A 20,744-nucleotide genomic window follows, 5' to 3' on the forward strand; every position below is an offset into this window, starting at 1 on the left:
CAATATCGACTGTTCTAACAGAAAACCCTTAACACGCTCCGGCCGCTCATCCGCACAACGACAGTGTTTGGTCGAGAACGCAAACCTTGAAACAGGATCCAAGGTGCAAGCGGTGAAAAACTGTGAAAAACGTGATCATGTCTGTTCAAACTTTAAAAACGCGAATCTGTGAAAACGCTGACGGAGTGTGTGGCGCAAGTCCTTCATCAGATCTGGATCAGATCTGGATCCGGCAGACTGCGGTAAACCTCGGGATAAACAGAGAGACTAATATTAGCGTAGACGCCATTCTTCTTATGATGTAACGAGTACATCAGGATTTTTGGGAAGTGTTCCCGGTTCCGGCTGACCTACTATATGCAGCCTAACATTAAATTATAGAAGTTTATAATGTATTATGTGAAAGCTAGGTCAAAGAGATGTGTCTTTAGTCTGGCTTTGAACTGACAGAGTGTGTCTGCTTCCCGGACAATGGTAGGAAGACTGTTCCAGAGTTTTGGTGCTAAATGGGAGAAGGATCTACCGCCAGCAGTCGATTTTGATATTCTAGGTATAATCAACTGGCCGGAATTTTGAGATCGTAATAGACGTGACGGACTATAATGTGTCAAGAGCTCGCTCAAGCACTGCGGAGCTAAACCATTCAGTGCTTTGTAAGTAATCAGCAATATTTAAAGATTTATACAATGTTTAATAGGCAGCCAGTGCAGTTTTGACAGAACTGGGCTAATATGGTCATACTTCCTGGTTCTGGTAAGAACTCGAGCTGCTGCGTTTTGGACCAGCTGTAGTTTGTTTATTAAGCGTGCAGGGCAACCACCCAGTAGAGCATTACAATAATCTAGCCTTGAGGTCATGAACGCATGAACTAACTGTTCCGCATTTGTCAATGAGAGCATATGACGTAATTTAGATATATTTTTAAGATGGAAGTATGCAGTTTTACAGATACTAGACACGTGACTTTCAAATGAAAGATTGGTATCAGAGAGCACACCCAGGTTCCTAACCGACGACGAAGACTTAACAGAGCAGCCATCAAGTGTTAGACAGTATTCTAGATTATTACGTGAGGAAGTTTTTTGTCCAATAATTAGAATCTCTGTTTTTTCAGAATTAGTAGGAAATTACAAGTCATCCAGTTTGTTATATCCGCTGTGCATTCCGTTAATTTAGTGAATTGGTAAGTTTCGTTAGGTTTTGAAGAAATAGAGAGCTGAGTATCGTCAGCATAACAGTGAAAACTAATGCCATGTTTCCTAATGATATCTCCTAATGGTAGCATGTACAGTGTGTGTGTGTGTGTGTGTGTGTGTGTGTGTGTGTGTGTGTGTGTGTGTGTGTGTGTGTGTGTGTGTGTGTGTGTACAGAGTGAACAGCAGCGGTCCTAGTACTGAGCCTTGTGGTACGCCATACTGAACTTGTGATCGATGAGACATCTCTTCATTTACTGCTACAAACTGATAACGGTCAGATAAGTGTGATTTAAACCATGCTAGTGCAATTCCACTAATGCCAACATAATGTTCGAGTCTATTTAAAAGAATGTTGTGGTCAATAGTATCAAATGCAGCACTAAGATCGAGTAACACTAATAGAGAGATACAACCACGATCGGATGATAAGAGCAAATGTGTGAAAGGTGATAAAGCATTTCTCAGTCGATAGAGACTGTTATTGAATGGAAAGGTCAGCAACTTTGAGACCTTAGAAAACTTCATACAGCCATTTATATTACAGCTCTAAAGTGTGTCTGGGTTTGAATAATCAAAGTCATTATTCAGTCAGCTTTATTTCTGTAGCGCTTTATACAATACAGATTGTTTCAAAGCAGCTTTACAGAGATAACAGGAAAAAGATGCATTTGGTCTGTTGTTCAGCTGAAGTCAGTTCAGTGTGGATTCAGTTTCGTTATGAAGAGCATCAATTACTGAATTAGTTGTTTTCATCTATAAAGCACTTCTGCAAAAAGTGATGTCATCGTTACTTCTACTCCAACAACAAAGCCGTGAAACCCAAGGATGAGTAGATGTGAGGTGAGCTTTAGGACATTTTACGCATAACTGAACGGATGAAGGTTGAACACTGAGGACTGTCGGGGTTCTCCTTTACGTTAGAGTTTGGATGTTAATGAATGAAGTTGCTGGCAGTAATTCAGCTCTGTGCTCGTGTGGAGGCTCAGGTGAAAGGTCCGGACCAGAAGCTGGTCTGAAACGCTCACACCTGGACCGGATGGATCTGCCGGCTGTGTTCGAGGCTCGTACACAGACTCATGTCCCCTATAAAGGGCTTCCCTCCAGGGCCAGATGTTCTGCACTCATGGATTTTACAGCTGCTGAGAAATATGCATTGCTAATCTAACACAGACACACACACTGTCTGAAGCGGCTCTCGGTCCAGCACAGGAACCGCTCTGAGCTTTTCACAAATCATTTATAATCATTTAACATCTTCTGCACAATGTACGACATGATCCCTGACTATGGCAAGCCGTTTTAACTTTTATTCATTTCCAGGATATGAATTGTTGATATCAAGAATTACATTTTTGATATCAACAATTACATTTTTTGATATCAAAAATGTAATTGTTGATAACAACAATTTAATTATTGATATCAACAATTTAATTATTGATATCTGTAATTATATTTTCACTAGTGAAATGTCACCATAGGCTGTCATTTAAAATCAATTGTTGATATCAAGAATTGATTTCTTACTAGTAGAAATATAATTTTGATATCAATAATTACATTGTTACTAGTAAAGATGTGAATTACTGATATCAATAATTCAATTGTCACTAGTTGAAATGTCTATTCTTGATATCAACAATTCAATTTCATTTTTGATATCTGAAAATGTATTTCTGATATCAATATAATTTCAGATATCTAAAATGGCTTTCTTACTAGTAACAATCACATTCATGATATCAGAAATTAACATAGTCACTAGTGAAAATGGAATTATTGATATCAAAAATGAACATTGTTACTAGTAGCAATTTAATTGTTGATATCAAGAATAGACATTTCAACTAGTGACAACTGAATTCTTGATATCAAAAATAAAGGTTTTTACTAGTAAGAATTGTATTTCTGATGTGTAAAATTGGAATTTCAACTAGTAAGAAATCAATTCTTGATATCAACAATTGATTTTGAATGGCATCCTATGGTGACATTTCACTAGTGAAAATATAATTACAGATATCAAGAATTATAGTTTTTACTAGTTGAAATTCAATTGTTGATATCAAGAATTATCATTTTAACTAGTGAAAATTTAATTGTGGATATCTGTAATTGTATTTTCACTAGTGGAAATGTAATTTCTGATATCAAAAATAGCCATTGTTACAAGTAGAAATCTAATTCCTGATATCAATAACTATCATTTTAACTAGTGAAAATTGAATTGTTGATATCAAGGATTCATATCCTGGAAATGAATAAAAGTTAAAACGGCTTGCCATACCTGTCTTTCTATTGGATAACGGCTGTTTTTGAGGACCGGGTTAGACATGAACCCATGTCGTCTTCTTTTTTTTTGTTTTGTTTTTTTTGCCTCATTGATATATTTTCTGGATGACATTGTGAACATGTAAAGCCCAACTGATTCTGACTCTTTCACTTGTGGTCTAGACCACATAATAAGTCAGATAAGTATTAGATTTTTTGTAGTGTGACTTAAAAGGTAAGTTTATCCTGTAATTAATTATTCACTCTCATGTCATTCCAAACCCGTAATACTTTCGGTCCTCTTTCTGATGAAATCTAAGAGTTTTCTGTCTACACATTGTGCTTACCAATAATCATTTCATTGTTTATTATATTAATTAGATTGTTCTCTTGAATAATCTGATTGGTCAATGGCAGCATTCAATGATAGTGTAATATTTTGTATAATGTGTGAGTCATAGTTGTGTAGTTTCATGTCTCGTCTCACTTCCAGATCAAGAGTCACACTCTTCTCCCGCTCCGTCGCTCCGAGCATCTCTTCTACCTCCGAGTCTCACGCTCTCTCACTCCCTCTGTCCGCATTGCTGGGATATTTCTCCGGTTGTGTTATTCTCCTGAATGGTCAGCTTTGACGCACTTCTCCGACACAATAGTGGCCTTTTAGATTGTGAATGTTTCTCTGTGTTTGTCTGGCCGTAGAGAACATCGACATCCCTCGCTCATGATGACTTATTCCCAGATATACTGAAGCAAGTCGCGTTACATGACAGATCTGGCTGTTTAGTGTCAAATAGACAACGTTACAACGCAAAATAAATGTCAGTATTTCAGCTAATTTGCATGTTCTGAATGTTGATTTTGCTGAAATTAAATATCAGACTTGTTTATGAAGCATATATAGATTTTTAATGTATTTTTTAAGGCAATGCGGAGATTTGAACTGACCTTCAGCTGTGAAGAGTTTGACCCTGAAACAGGCACAAAATGATTTAAAAGAGATGTTATGGGTTATCAGTATATTTCCAAGTGAATTGATCAGTCAGAATTGAAACATTGTGGGAACATCCGCTCTTTTCTCCATTCAGAGCTCCTGTTTTTCTTCCAGGTTTTCCACTGGTTTATTAGAGGAGCTCCAGCATATGGTGCGCTGAAGAAGAAACGTCAGGCCTTGTCTTGTAAAGTCAGACTGTCGGCCTTCTGTTCTCTCGGCTCTCTGAGGAGTGATAGCCAGCGCTCTGTCGTTTCTTGATGTTCTTCCAGTCTTTGCCTTCTGAAAATGGACAAAGCAGAATTTCCCCTATGTGGCGTGTCCGCTTCTTCACGGCAGCCTCTGTTTGTTGGATGAATCTCATTGTTTCCCACCTTGAAAACCTGACAGTTGTTTTGCTCAGTCCTCAGAATAACAAGGCGAACACACAGGGATGTGCAGCACCCAGAACCGAGCTGAGGAACTGAACTGAAATCACTTATAGTGAGTTATAATTCGAATGGTAATTTAATGAAGTCAAGTTATGATGCAAGCAACAAAATGGACAACATTAGAAAATAATAATCATTATAATCAAAGTCACTTACTGAAAACTGTATTTAATATAAACAGTACTTGCCACCATTTAAACTAATGAAAGCTGTCATGTCAGTGATGCCAAATGGATCTAATACATGATATACAGAATCGTTTGAATTTACTATTTTTGTAATTCTTAGAGTTTAGGCCTCATTTCTGTCCACTTTCAATTTATGTAAACAGTAGCGTGGACATTGAGCTAAACTTTGAATCACGCATGGTTTGTATGTTAAATGATGAACTGGTCATTTTTACACTGGAAAGCGTGCCACTGTTAATGCTGTTTGCCTTGGACTTCCGATCACTGTGTGAGTCCAGTGTTGTTCTGTTGGGGGATTTACATCCATCGATCGGATCGCCGCTCAGTTTGTGTGTCTCTGCTAAACAAATATAAATCTGACCTTCGGTTCTTGTTGTCGTAGGTCACACACACACACACACACACACACACACACACACACACACAGCTGTGTGTTTACTGTGGCGTCTCTGTTGGTCAGTGTCTGTGAAGTTAAACAGGCTTTTCAACATTGACTTCAGCACTGAAACTACACATAAGGTACAGTCATCAGAATCTGAAATCCCCCCCCCCTCCTCCTCCTCCTCCCCTAACCCCCACCCCCCCGGACTCGGACTCGGACTCGGACTCAGCAACACCTGCGCAGGATTCGCCTGTGGAGGAACGGCTGGTATTAGAGTCGAGCTAATGAGGCTAGCTGACGAAATGTTTGGTGTCACTGTCTGCGTGATGATGATGTATTAATTGAAAAAAATGGTCTTCTCAGCAGAGCCGAAACTGGAGAACGTCAGCAACACTTAGTCCTGTTTCCATTCTGAGCTATTGATTTTCAAGATGCTGAGAGTCTATAGAGACTTTAATGCTCCAAAATACTCCGGATCCACATAAACCATCGTGTGTGCTTCAGACCTGCTGCAATTTACTGTATAATCATTGAAGTGTGTCTATCTGAGACAGCATGGAGAATCAGATTAACCGAGTTTCTTTGTGATCGTTTTCCTCCTGCGTGACAAATACAGACTTACAGTTGTGAAAACATTTAACATCCACAGAACCTTTCCAGGTTCATCATAGTGGAGAAGGTTCTTAAGATTATTATATTGTTCACTGAGAATAACATGGAAAACCCCATTATGGAAGCTTTATTTTTAAGAGTTATGTAAACGGATCGTACATGTATTGTATGTCAACTCAAGTCTCCTGCATTTATACATAGCTTTTTACAATATAGACCGTTTCACAGCAGCTTTACAGAGATAATAGGAGATTACAGTAACAGAGATCGTTTTGGTTTTACAGCGGCTCTAGAATAAAGTTATTGTCCAGTTTAAATACGTGTTTGATTGATACGTTTCCATTGTAAAAATCATTAGTTATATAATCTCAGGGGCCGCTAACACGACACACCGTCTTCAACTGAAAACAGAAAACTTTATTGTGTGGAATATAAACAGCTCTAACCGCTCAGACAGATCAATGATCCCTGTCGACGAGTCACACATTAAACCGGGATTCAGGAAAGGGTTGAAACATCTGAACACTGACCGCCATTGAAAACCTGACCTTTCACTCGTTCTGTAGGTGTAGATGAGCATCAGTGACTGACGTCAGACTCAGATGAAGAAGCTGCCGTTGAGAAAAGAGTCTCTGCGTGTGGAAAAGACGAACTGAGTGAAGAGAAGAAAGAGGATGGAAAGATCCATAAGCTGATGTGACTCTTACGGACAGCTGAAGTCTGAATCTATTTGCAAAGCAGAATATTAATTAAATGGAAAAAAAACAACAACTCTGAAACGCATGAAACCTGACATGGAGATACACTGAATGAGGGAGAAAACAAGGAACAGGTGGGACTAACCGGTCATCAAATGAGTAACTATGGCAACTAAACAGAGGTAAGGAAACCAAACTACAGAGACATGTTGTTAGAGATCTACAGGGAGAGGAAAGATATAGTTTAAAATGCTGTAAGTCACTTTTGATAAAAGGTTTTGACACATGTGAATGTGAGTATTTGATTTTAGCACTTTATATAGTACATGATCGAAAAATACTCAGACTGCAAAAACTGATGCTCTTCCTCAGTGTCTTGTTTTCCAGCACAAATATCTAAACATTCTTAAATCAAGATATATTTACTGGAGAAACAAAATGACTGAAGATATTAAGTCTTGTTTACTGGAAAAAAACATGAAAATGAAGTGAGTTTGTGCTTAAAACGAGAACAAATATCAGTCAGTGGAGTCAGAAAAATAAACTTCATTCAAAGGGAAAACTAGATGATTATTCTGACTCCACTGACATATTAGTAATTAGTTCTTGTTTTAAGCTCAAACTCACTTCATTTTAATTAATTCAATACCTTAACTCATGTTGCTTCTCCAGTAAATGAATCTTGATTTAAGAATGTTTAGATATTTGTAATGAAAAGCAAGACTAAGAAAAATGTTTTTTTTTTTTTTTTTTTTTTTTTTGCAATGCATGTGCTGCACTTTTAAATGCATTATTGTAAATGATGTATTTAAATAATTTAAATGAAACGTTAAACACATATTCTTCAGCGTTGTGATTCTGTCGTGGTGTGGAGTGACATTTCTTTTTTTCATGGTGGATTATTATGTATTTATTTGCCATTTTGTTCACACAGCTGTAGTTTAAGAGGAGCATGTAAATATTGAAAGATGTTTCTGTCCTGAAGCAAACTGAGATCAGCAATAATCAGGACCGTGTGTTCGTGTGAGACGATAGTAAATTAACACACAAATAGGATTTAAAAAGGCCAAGCGATGGAGGAATATGCAGAGATGAGTTCAAAGGCATAAAACATTCGACTGGTCATTCAAAATATCTAAAATATCAGATGTTTTCCATCGAAATGATCCGCCCAGCAGGGACCAGTAAAGCACATAGAATTACATCAGTGAAGCTGAGGAGAGAGAGAGAGAGAGAGAGAGAGAGAGAGAGAGAGAGAGAGAGAGAGGGAGAGGAGGAGAGGAAACATTCTTCAAGTATGAGGAAATTTTACTGCTTTCTCTCTCTCTCTCCTCTTTCTCTCTCCTCTTTCTTCCCCGTCAGTCAGGAGTTTCCCAGATCCGTGAGGAACAGCGACTGACAGGAGTGTGTGAAGAAGCATCAGCGAATCTGCAGGTAAAACCTTCTTCTCTGTCCATCATCTAATAATACTTACACTTGATATTAACCCTCTGATGCCTGCAGAAATACATCACTAACTTCAGTAACTAATGTTTAGCATCAGAATGGTTTAGAGGAGAGTTGCACATCTGTTCATATTCAAATGTGTTGAATTTACATTCGCTTCTAAAGTTTGGCATCAGTGGAGTTTGTGACAGTAAATACATTTATAATGTTACAAAAGATTATATTTCAAATAAATGCTGTTCTTTTGAACTTTTTATTCATCAAAGAATCCTGAAAAATAAAATGTATGACGGTTTCCACAAAAATCTGAAGCTGTTTCCAACACTGATAATAATCATAAATGTTTCTTGAGCCTCAAATCCTCATATTAGAGTGATTTCTGAAGGATCATGTGACACTGAAGACTGGAGTAATGATGCTGAACATTCAGCTTTGATCACAGGAATAAATTATGATTTACATTGCAATAATATTTTACTGTTTTACTGTATTTTTGATCAAATAAATGCAGCTTTGATGAGCAGAAGAGACTCTTTCAGAAATATTAAACATTTTACCAACCCTCAAACTTTTAAATGCCAGTATATGTTGTCACCGATAAAATAAAAAATGCACACAATGACATAAGTATAGTTATGTTGAATTGGTTTGGCTGTAATCTGGTTAAAATTGCTCTGAGAGATGATGTGCATCAGAGAGTTTGCAGACGCTCTTCTGAGGTTTGGATTGAATCTCAATCACAGTTTTCATTTTTTCTGGGAATCGTGATCATGTGATCTCTGGCTATTACACTTTTATTACCAAAATGTGCAGCTTATTACAGTCTGTCTAGACTGTTCATATGAATTCTGGGGCTTCTGACTTCTGGAGCGATAAAGAGCAGTCCAGGAGAGAAACGGTTTTAAGAGATCTGAGAGATTGAGCTCATCTGAGGGTAAATTGATGATGACGTTTGTTAATGAAGGGAAATGATGAGATGGGAAGGAAGAATCATCAAAGACGCAACAGCTGAAATATTCAACAGTCCAGTCAGTTTTATGTGTATTTCACAATACATGCTGTTTAAAAGCAGTTTTACAGAAGCTGAACCGTAAAAACGTTCAGCAACCAAACCAAAGGCGAAAACCTCCGTGTGAAGAACGACGGATGATGAACGTGTAGAGAGAATCAGTGCATGAACCGATCAAATGTTTGATCAAACGCTTGGGATAAAAACATTAACGTGTATTTCAATTAGTGAAAATGATTTTTAACATTTTCTGTAACAACACTGTAACACAACTGTTTGTGAAATCACACAGATTAATGTTTATGAATATTCTAATCTGCTTTTATAGATGGTTTTGAAACAGTGATAATCACAATAGCAGAAGACATGAATTCTCTGCCAGTTCCAGTCAAACCTCACAGCTCGTTTCCTATCAGTCTTAATATCTTTATGATTCTCGTTCAGTCCTGTGGCGTAATGTGATATTTCCCTTCAGCTCCACGCTTGTGTTTTTCATCTTCATCATCATCATCATCACTGAGAAAAGGCCTGCAGATTGTCCTTCATCTGACCTGCGCCTGACGGCCGTCTCTAAGCACAAGCAGATGCCATCAGACAGGTGTTAGTGGGGTTTACTGATGTTTAAACTGACCATGAAGAGAGACATGCGTCTGGCTTAAACCACACAGGAGTAACCGTAACTTAACTGTAGTATTTTCTCCTTTCTCAGCTGAAGACTCAGAGACAAACATAGATCAGAGTTCAGTGTTTCCCAAAACCACAGCATGTTCTCCAGCTCTGATAAGAGTTTCTTCTTATGATAACATGTGCTCAAACACAATCTGTTAAAAATGTATTCTATATTGGAGAATCAGCGTGGTTGAGATGCTGGATATGATGGTTAAGCACTAGAACATTGTTGTACGCAAAGACTCAACCAATGACATGAACTATCTGGCCAGACAGAGATTTTACATTTCACCTTATCAAGTACATTTTGAGTATCAACTTTATCTCAGATGTTTGTTCTTGACTTCCTTTGGAGGAAAAAAAAAAGACTTGATTGTTTAGAGCAATTAAACATCCTGCTTCTTCCTCAGTTTTTCTGTCTTGTATTCCAGCACAAATATCTAAACATTCTTAAATCAAGACACATTTACTGGAGAATAGAAATTATTGAAGATCATCAAAAAAAAAATCATGAAAATGAAGTGAGTTTGTGCTTTAAACAAGAACAAGTGTCTCTCAGTGGAGTCAGAAAAATGATCTTTATTCAAAGACTCCACTGACAGATGTTTTTCTTGTCTAAAGTACAAACTCACTTCATTTTCATAATTTTTTCAGAAAGCAAGGCTTAATATCTTCAGTCATGTTGCTTCTCCAGTAAATGTATCTTGATTTAAGAATGTTTAGATATTTGTGCTGGAAAACAAGACAGAAACACTGAGGCAGAACATCATGTTTTGCAGTGTATGGTATGAAATCATGTCCAAACGCAACAGTTTCATAGTTTAACGTGACATCAAAACCTTGTTTCCCTCTTTATGTTCACAGGTAAAGTCACTGATATCAGAACTGCGGCTCACTGGCATTTTCAGCTGTTTAAATTAATTTTAGCAGGAAAGGATCGTGATATTTACTTTCCTTGGTTTGATCTGGCAGACACTGGAACTTCTCTGGACAGTGTTTTTAAAGTCAATAAGTCATCATGGAATTAACATAGGCACTGTTTACTCTCTTAACACACGTTCCTGCTCTCATTATCTGTCATTCATCGAAAAGAAGTTTGCCTTTAAAATCTTACATCAAAATGAAATCGGCTCTGAAATTACTTTCAACAGACCCTCTCATAAACCGTCGCCTCAAACCATCCTGAAACTGGGAAGTAAAATGAGTTGCAAATGCTGTTTTTATATCACCTTCAACTGTACATATGTATGAATGTCTAACCTGATATTCTGTTTGTTTGAAACAGGTCGGACAGACACTTGAAGAGAAGAAGAGTTAGACATCAGCGGTTTATCTGCAAAAACTGAATCTAAAAGTGCTGATCTGAATATAATAAAAGACCTTGTCGTTTACAAACAACACATCATCCATTGATTTTGGAGATGTTCCTCTTAAACATGGCGTTTGTGTTGGCGTTCCTGCTCCTGCCTCCTCCGGTCCTCTCATCGGGAGCTCAGGATCTCAGATCCCAGCCGGTGAAGGTCATTGTCTCGGACACATGTGTTCAGGACGGGTCCGGAGAGAAAGAGATGCTCCTGGAGCCTGGGTCTCCTGTGGTCCTGACCCATCGGATCCGGCTGGTGTCCGGCTCCGGCTCTGGCTCTGGCTGTCAGTGTGAGCTGGACTTCGCAGCGTTGCGGGAGCGTATGGAAAGACTGGAGAAGGAGGTGTCAGATCTGAGGGAGAAATGTGGAGGTCTGGACGGATGCTGTTCCTCTCAGCAGAGCAAAGGTGAAGCCTTCCTGAAGGAGACCGATCCCAGACCCATCCCAGACCGTTTCCAGACTGTTCCGAGACCGATCCCAGACCTTTCCCAGACCGATCCCAGACCTATCTCAGATCCATCCCAAACCCATCCTAGACCCATCCCAGACCCATCTCAGACCGATCCCAGATCGATCCCAGATCGATCCCAGACCTATCTCAGACCTATCCCAGACCCATCCCAGACCCATCCCAGACCGATCTCAGACCGATCCCAGATCGATCCCAGACTAATCCCAGACCTATCTCAGACCGATCCCAGACCTATCTCAGACCTATCTCAGACCCATCCCAGACCCATCCCAGACCCATCCCAGACCGATCTCAGACCGATCCCAGATCGATCCCAGACCGATCCCAGACCTATCTCAGACTGATCCCAGACCCATCCCAGACCTTTCCATCAGAGCTGTAACTGTAGTCAAAGTTTATTTATATAGCACAATTTATACAGCCGAAGCTGACCAACATGTTTTACAAAACATCATAAAACAAGAACATGTCTGACATGGAGAAGAGACATGTAGAAATTGAAACAGACAACATTCCTAAAATACATACCTAAAAACATGGCACAAATTACTGATTATTAAAAGTAAGTGAGTAAAAGTAGGTTTTTAGCTGTGACTTGAAAATTGACAAGTCAGGTGCAGATCTAACCTGAAATGGCAAACTATTCCATGATTTAGGGCCCGCAATAGCTAAGGCACGATGACCTCTTTGTTTTAGTCTGAACTGTGGGATAGATAAAGGTTTCTGTGTCCCTGATCTAAGACCTCTGGAAGAATGGTATTGCACTAAAAGCTCAGAGAGGTAGAGGAGAGCCAGGTTATTTAAGCACTTTTATTTATTGAGAATTAGGACAACCTTAAAGCTAACCGGCAGCCAGTGTAGTGATGCTAGGATTGGCGTAATATGATCATCTTTGCGAAGACCGTCAAGGAATCCAATCCTAAAGGATCCCAATAGGAGATATTCAGTTCTAATCTAATGAGATCCTCCCAGATAAACTGACTTACCTCTTTTTTTTTGTTTACTTTTCAGAAAAGGATTCCAGCTTCATTCATTATTCAGTATTGGTTCTGTAATGTGCTTTTGTTGCTCCACAGGTTCGGTCTGCACCACCAGTCGTCCCGAGACTGACGAGTGTCCCGATGACTGCAGTGACCAGGGCCGGTGTGTGGACGGGAAGTGTGTGTGTTTCCCAGGATTCAGCGGGCCAGACTGCAGTGTCCCGGACTGTCCTGGAGACTGCAGTAACAGGGGCCGGTGTGTGAACGGACAGTGTGTGTGTGACCCGGGCTTCTCTGGGCCGGACTGCTCTGGGAAAACATGTCCGGAGAACTGCAACAATCGCGGCCGGTGTGTCGATGGGAAGTGTGTGTGTGAGAGCGGCTTCACGGGTCCGGACTGCTCGTCCCAGGCCTGTCCCAGTAACTGCAATAGCAAAGGCCGGTGTGTGAACGGCAGGTGTGTTTGTGAGAGCGGCTTCACAGGTCCGGACTGCTCGTCCCAGGCCTGTCCCAGTAACTGCAATAGCAAAGGCCGGTGTGTGAACGGCAGGTGTGTTTGTGAGAGCGGCTTCACAGGTCCGGACTGCTCGTCCCAGGCCTGTCCCAGTAACTGCAATAGCAAAGGCCGGTGTGTGAACGGCAGGTGTGTGTGTGAGAGCGGGTTCACGGGTCCAGACTGCTCGTCTAGATCGTGTCCTGGAGACTGCAGTGACCGGGGCCGGTGTGTGAACGGACAGTGTGTGTGTGAGAGCGGGTTCACGGGTCCGGACTGCTCATCTAGATCGTGTCCTGGAGACTGCAGTGACCGGGGCCGGTGTGTGAACGGCAGGTGTGTGTGTGAGAGCGGGTTCACGGGTCCGGACTGCTCATCTAGATCTTGTCCTGGAGACTGCAGTGACCGGGGCCGGTGTGTGAACGGACAGTGTGTGTGTGAGAGCGGGTTCACGGGTCCGGACTGCTCATCTAGATCGTGTCCTGGAGACTGCAGTGACCGGGGCCGGTGTGTGAACGGACAGTGTGTGTGTGAGAGCGGGTTCACGGGGCCCGACTGCTCGTCCCAAGCCTGTCCCAGTAACTGCAATAGCAAAGGCAGGTGTATGGATGGGAAGTGTGTGTGTGACGTGGGCTTCTCCGGTCAGGACTGCTCCAGCAAAACCTGCCCGAACAGCTGCAGTGACCGGGGCCGATGTGTGAGAGGCCGGTGTGTGTGCCGACGGGGCTTCACGGGGCCCGACTGCAGCGAGTGCCAGTCTGGGTTTACAGGGGAGAACTGTGACACCGGTGAGTGATGCATTGTGAATATTACTGTATTAGTACTGAAATTATAGCAAAATCTCTCAGCGTGTCTGGCCAGAGAGAGGCCTGCTCAAAAATAACATTTTCAGAAATAACGTTTTATTAACTTACATTAGTTATGAACATTAGCAAACATTATTAGAACATTTTTTGTTAGCTGGGTTCATAGTAGTTTTTCTTTCAACATCACAGTATGTGACAATTTTTCTTGTTTATATAAAGGTTAGCAAAAAACATGGGAGTTTCCATTTTATCATTTTACAAACATTACTGGAGCATTACTTTTTGAATGGCGCACATTTTAAAAACAACTAGTAAGTATAAACGTACATACAGTGCATCTTGAAAGTATTCACAGCATTTCACTTTTTCCACAATTTGTTATGTTACAGCCTTATTCTAAAATGGATTAAATGAATTATTTTCCTCAAAATTCTAGAAGCAATACCCCATACTGACAACTTGAAAGAAGTTTGTTTGAAATCTTTGCAAATTTATTAAAAATAAAAAACAAAAATCACATGTACATAAGTATTCACAGCCTTTGCCATGACACTCAAAATTGAGCTCAGGTGGATCCTGTTTCCACTGATCATCCTTGAGATGTTTCTACAACTTGATTGGAGTCCACCTGTGGTAAATTAAGTTGATTGGACATGATTTGGAAAGGCACACACCTGTCTATATAAGGTCCCACAGTTAACAGTGCATGTCAGAGCACAAACCAAGCCATGAAGTCCAAGGAATTGTCTGTAGAGCTCCGAGACAGGATATTATTGAGGCACAGATCTGGAGAAGGGTACAGAAAACTTTCTGCAGTGTTGAAGGTCCCCATGAGCACAGTGGCCTCCATCATCCGTAAATGGAAGAAGTGTGAAACAACCAGGACTCTTCCTAGAGCTGAGCGATCGGGGGAGAAGGGCTTTTCCAAGGTTGGATTTGGCCAGGCTCTAACTGTAAACTGGAGTCCTCTCAAAACATCAAGATAATACGTTCTTTCTCTCAAGGACAGGACACTTTAATATAACACAGTAAATTAAAGCTTTAACAAAGAAATGGTCCCCTAAACTATTGGTTCCAATGACCCTTATACGTTTTAACACATGTTGGAGACCTTTCTCAAACAAAACAAGTCCATATTTCATTTCTGGAAGCCAGGCTAAATAAGCAAGCACTGTTACTGCATTCAGTATCAAATATCAAATACATCACACTGGTAACTACTATAACAAAGTAAGTAAAGCCTAGAGAAGTCATTCAACTTATATTGGAAAATATTGATTAATTCCTTGATTATTATCACTCATTAGATATACATTGAAGCAGCAGTGGATTCCAGAATCCACCCCCTTCAACACCAACATCAGGCCTGTATGGTAGAGTGGCCAGACGGAAGCCACTCCTCAGTAAAGGCACATGACAGCCCGCCTGGAGTTTGCCAAAAGCACCTGAAGGACTCTCAGGCCATGAGAAACAAAAGTGAACTGAACTCTTTGGCCTGAATGGCAAGCGTCATGTCTGGAGGAAACAGGCACCGCTCATCACCTGACCAATACCATCCCTACAGTGAAGCAGCATCAGCTGTGGGGCTGTTTAACAGCAGCAGGAACTGGGAGACTCGTCAGGATCGAGGGAAAGATGAGGAACTGGGAGACTCGGTAGCATCGAGGGAAAGATGAGGAACTGGGAGACTCGTCAGGATCGAGGAAAAGATGAGGAACTGGGAGACTCATCAGGATCGAGGGAAAGATGAGGAACTGGGAGAATAGTCAGGATCGAGGGAAAGATGAGGAACTGGGAGACTCGGTAGGATCGAGGGAAAGATGAGGTACTGGGAGACTCGTCAGGATTGAGGGAAAGATGAGGTACTGGGAGACTCGTCAGGATTGAGGGAAAGATGAGGAACTGGGAGACTCGGTAGGATCGAGGGAAAGATGAGGTACTGGGAGTCTCGTCAGGATCGAGGGAAAGATGAGGTACTGGGAGACTCGTCAGGATTAAGGGGAGAGATGAGGAACTGGGAGACTCGTCAGGATTGAGGGAACGATGAGGTACTGGGAGACTCATCAGGATCGAGGGAAAGATGAGGAACTGGGAGACGCGGTAGGATCGAGGGAAAGATGAGGAACTGGGAGACTCGTCAGGATCGAGGGATAGATGAGGAACTGGGAGACTTGGTAGGATCGAGGGAAAGATGAGGAACTGGGAGACTCGTCAGGATTGAGGGAAAGATGAGGTACTGGGAGACTCGTCAGGATCGAGGGAAAGATGAGGAACTGGGAGACTCGGTAGGATCGAGGGAAAGATGAGGAACTGGGAGACTCGTCAGGATTGGGGGAAAGATGAGGAACTGGGAGACTCGGTAGGATCGAGGGAAAGATGAGGTACTGGGAGTCTCGTCAGGATCGAGGGAAAGATGAGGTACTGGGAGACTCGTCAGGATTAAGGGGAGAGATGAGGAACTGGGAGACTCGTCAGGATTGAGGGAACGATGAGGTACTGGGAGACTCATCAGGATCGAGGGAAAGATGAGGAACTGGGAGACTCGGTAGGATCGAGGGAAAGATGAGGAACTGGGAGACTCGTCAGGATCGAGGGATAGATGAGGAACTGGGAGACTTGGTAGGATCGAGGGAAAGATGAGGAACTCTCGAGACTCGTCAGGATTGAGGGAAAGATGAGGTACTGGGAGACTCGTCAGGATCGAGGGAAAGATGAGGAACTGGGAGACTCGGTAGGATCGAGGGAAAGATGAGGAACTGGGAGACTCGTCAGGATTGGGGGAAAGATGAGGAACTGGGAGACTCGGTAGGATCGAGGGAAAGATGAGGAACTGGGAGACTCATCAGGATTGGGGGAAAGATGAGGAACTGGGAGACTCGTCCGGGTCGAGGAAAAGATGAGGAACTGGGAGACTTGGCAGGATAGAGGAAAAGATGAGGTACTGGGAGACTCGTCAGGATCGAGGGAAAGATGAATGTACAGAGATATCCATGATGAAAACCTGTGCTGGATCTCAGACTGTGGCGATGGTTCATCTTCCAACAGGACAACGACCCTCAGCACACAGCCCAGATAACAACTCTGGGAATGTCCTTGAGTGGCCCATCCAGAGCCCAGACTCGAACCGATTGATCATCTCTGGAGAGATCTGAAGATGGCTATGCACTGACACTCCCCATCCAACCAGATGGAGCTTGAGAGGTTCTGCAAAGAGGAATGGGAGAAACTGCCCAAAAACAAGTGTGCCAAGCTTGCAGCATCATGCTCAAAAACACTTGAGGCTGTAATTGGTGCTAAAGGTGCTTCAACAATGTATTGAGCAAAGGCTGTGAATACCTATGTACATGTGATTTTTTTTGTTTTTTATTTTTAATACATTTGCAAAGATTTCAAACAAACTTCTTTCACGTTGTCATTATGGGGTATTGTTTGCAGAATTTTGAGGAAAATAATGAATTTAATCCATTTTGGAATAAGGCTGTACATTTACATTTTACATTTGTTCATTTAGCAGTTGCTTTTATCCAAAGCGACTTACAAATAAGAACAATAGAAGCAGTTAAACTAACAATAGGACAACAATATGCAATATGTAAGTGCTATGACCCTTCCCAGTTTAAATTAACGCAGTACGTGTACTTTTTTTTTTTTTTAAGATAATAGGTATAGAATAGAAATTAAAATTTAGTATTAATGGATCAAGTGTTGCCGAAAAAGATGCGTCTTCAGCCTTTTCTTGAGAATGTCCCCGGACTCAGCCGCTCTGGTTGAGTTAGATCATTCCTCCAGCAGGGAACAGTCCATGTGAAGGTCAGAGAAAGAGATGTAGGGCCCTATTTTAATGATCTGAAACGCAAGTATCCAGCGCGAAACACAAGTAACTTTGAGGGCGGGTCTCGGGTGCTGTTGCTATTATACCGGCGGGATAAATGACTCTTGCGCCCGATGCAAATCTACAATGTGTTGGTCTGAAGTCGCTTCATTACTCATAGGTGTGGTTTAGGCGTAACGTGAAATAAACCAATCAGAGCGACATCTCACATTCCCTTTAAGAGCAGGCACGCTTGTTCTATAGCGGATCGCTATTATAACGCCGGATTTGCCAGGAGCGGTTCACAGCCGAGGAGACCGAAGTTCTCGTCAGGGCCGTAAAACACAGAGAAGTGACATTGGGGATGGAGAAACACACCCAGATTAGCTTCGGTTAAACAGGCGTATGATAATTTGGGTAAATGTTTAAGCTAGATTTATGCCTATTTTTCCACATCTTCATGGACACCACAATGATTTCCCTCGTGTGTTAATATTTTTCCTTGTAATAATGTATGATTTGCAAAAATGAAAACTGCTGCGTCTGTGTGTAGATGAGGAAAGCAAAGTGTGTGTGTGTGTTGTGCACACGCTACATTATGGCCAAGCATGCGCCCTTAAAATAGCATCTGAATAACATGTGCAATGCTCCACTGACTTTAGACGAGGTTTCTCCTGGTCAGTGGCGGAATTGTTTTCTGAAACTGCAAAATAGCACCAGGGAACGTTTGCGCCGGAACACGCCTCCTCCTTTCCCTGAACCGCCTCCGGGAGCGCAAGTTCATTCCCTAATTTAGCGAAGTGCGTCTGTGGAGGGAAAAGTGCTCTGTGCGCGGGTGAGAAATAGGAATGACACATGCGTCGCTGTACAAAGTCAATTGCGCTGGGTGCGAGATAGGGCCCTATATTGTCTCTTTGAAATGATGCACCACAAGACGGCGTTCACTTGCAGAGCGCTGGGTTCTGGATGGCACGTAGGTCTGAAGTAATGAGTTTAGGGAAAAGCAGAGCAGAGCCAGAGGTTGTTCTGTAGGCAAACGTCAGTGACTTGAACTTGATGCGAGCGGCTGTTGGAAACCAGTGCAGTTTAGTGAGGAGAGGAGTGACGTGTGCTCTCTTCGGTTCGTTAAAGACCACTCTAGCTGCAGCATCTGGATCAGTTGCAGAGGATTGACAGTGATGCTGGAAGACCAGCCAGGAGAGCATTACAGTAGTCCTGTAACATAACAAAATGTGGAAAAAGTGAAGTGCTGTGAATACTTTCCGGAGGCACTGTGTGTAAAGCACACAGATAGAGGACCGTCTGAACATTAACCACAGCGAACATCAAGCTTCTAGTGGAACTCTCTGGCGCCACCATGTTTATGCTGTATGAACTTTTGAAAATTCTTTATTATTCTGATTCATGACGAGTCAATTGCACCATATAACATAACTCTTCGTCTTATTTCCAGAATAAATGTTTTAGTCTTTCACAGCCTTTAAGAGTTTAAAGCCGTATATAGATCAGCTTAAAAGACACTTTAAATATCGCCTTTATATTCCATATGGAGGTGTTGAAATGTCTGTATTAGTGCAGTAATGGGACACACAGCACTGCAGTTGCTGCTTTGAATGTGAGAGTAAGTGTGTGTGTGTTTTCTCCAGCGCTGTCGGCCGTGTCTCGTCTCAGCACCAGAAACATCTCTGAGTCCTCCGTCACACTGTCCTGGAGTCCAGCAGCGGTGCAGTATGACACCTTCGTCATCAGCTTCACCAGCACGGCACGTACACACACACACACACACACACACACACACCTTCCTCATCAGCTTCACCAGCACGGCACGTACACACACACACACACACACACACACACACACACCTTCCTCATCAGCTTCACCAGCACGGCACATACACACACACACACACACACATACACACACACACACACACACACACACACACACACACACACACACACACACACACACACACACACACACACACACACACACAACACACAAAATTAGAAAAAAAATTGGTGACTTTTTGACTGCATACAGATATTTGTAAAAAAAAACATGTTTTTTGTTTAAAAAAACATGAAAATGAAGTGAGTTTGTGCTTATCAGTAAATCTGTCAGATTGACAGATGTTAGTTCTTGTTTTAAGCACAAACTCACTTCATTTTGATGGATTGTAATATCTCAATATCTTCAGTCATGTTGCTTCTCCAGTAAATATATCTTGATTTAAGAATGATTAAATATTTGTGCTGGAAAATAAGACAGAAACAGTGAGGAAGAACATACTTTTTTGCAGTGTATGCAATTTAATACAGAAAACATGGCAATAAAATAATGGAATGTGAAAAATGATATATCATTTAAACTATATTATTATTTAAATCCAATTAAATTGAAATTTTAAAGGATTTGTGCATCATAGTAAAATTTGCTGGACATTCCTTTTTGATTTTTGATTTTTGATCTCAGTTTTTTTTTTTACTGCAAAACCGTAAATGAGAATCAGTGTTTTCTCACTTCTGATAATGTCAGGTACAGAAAGTATTTTACGGCTCCAATAGCAGCCCGAACTCAAATCTGGCTGAGTATCTTTTCCAAAGGAAAAACAAATTAATTTTTACACAGACATAAAATGAGCTCAATCTGGCAATGGAAAAACAAGCTATGAGCTTTGGACAGAAAGCCAGCTTTGATTTACAGCCGTCTGAATGTTTAGTGCCCATCTCGGCTCACTGAAGCCCAACACACACGATCACACACTTTACAGGGAGCCACAGAACACACACACAGCGCTCAGTCAGTCGTCTCAACGTTACGGGAACTCCATTTCAGTGTTTTGTGAACCTATCAATGCACAGCAAATGTGATGCTACGCAAACTATGTTGATCTGTGACTGTGATTTATTTTAGGCACTGTCACT

General features: G+C 41.5%; 1 protein-coding gene across 2 annotated transcripts in view; it reads left to right on the top strand.

The window, feature by feature from the left end:
* The first annotated feature begins 6,852 nt into the window (after positions 1 to 6,852).
* The window catches only part of tnxbb (tenascin XBb), a 39,220-nt gene continuing 25,328 nt past the window's right edge, over positions 6,853 to 20,744 (top strand). The window contains exons 1-5 of one of the 2 annotated variants that reach the window (XM_081376654.1): positions 6,853 to 6,948; positions 8,129 to 8,200; positions 11,176 to 11,660; positions 12,803 to 13,987; positions 19,463 to 19,582. In XM_081376654.1, the coding sequence (XP_081232780.1) occupies positions 11,312 to 11,660; positions 12,803 to 13,987; positions 19,463 to 19,582 (1,654 nt within the window). In that variant the 5' untranslated portion in view covers positions 6,853 to 6,948; positions 8,129 to 8,200; positions 11,176 to 11,311. Of the gene's footprint in view, positions 6,949 to 8,128; positions 8,201 to 11,175; positions 11,661 to 12,802; positions 13,988 to 19,462; positions 19,583 to 20,744 lie in introns of those variants that run through there. The other variant, XM_081376655.1, reaches the window with a different exon arrangement.

Source organism: Scardinius erythrophthalmus (genome assembly GCF_964197995.2).
Source record: "Scardinius erythrophthalmus genome assembly, chromosome: 10".
NCBI lineage: Eukaryota > Metazoa > Chordata > Actinopteri > Cypriniformes > Leuciscidae > Scardinius > Scardinius erythrophthalmus.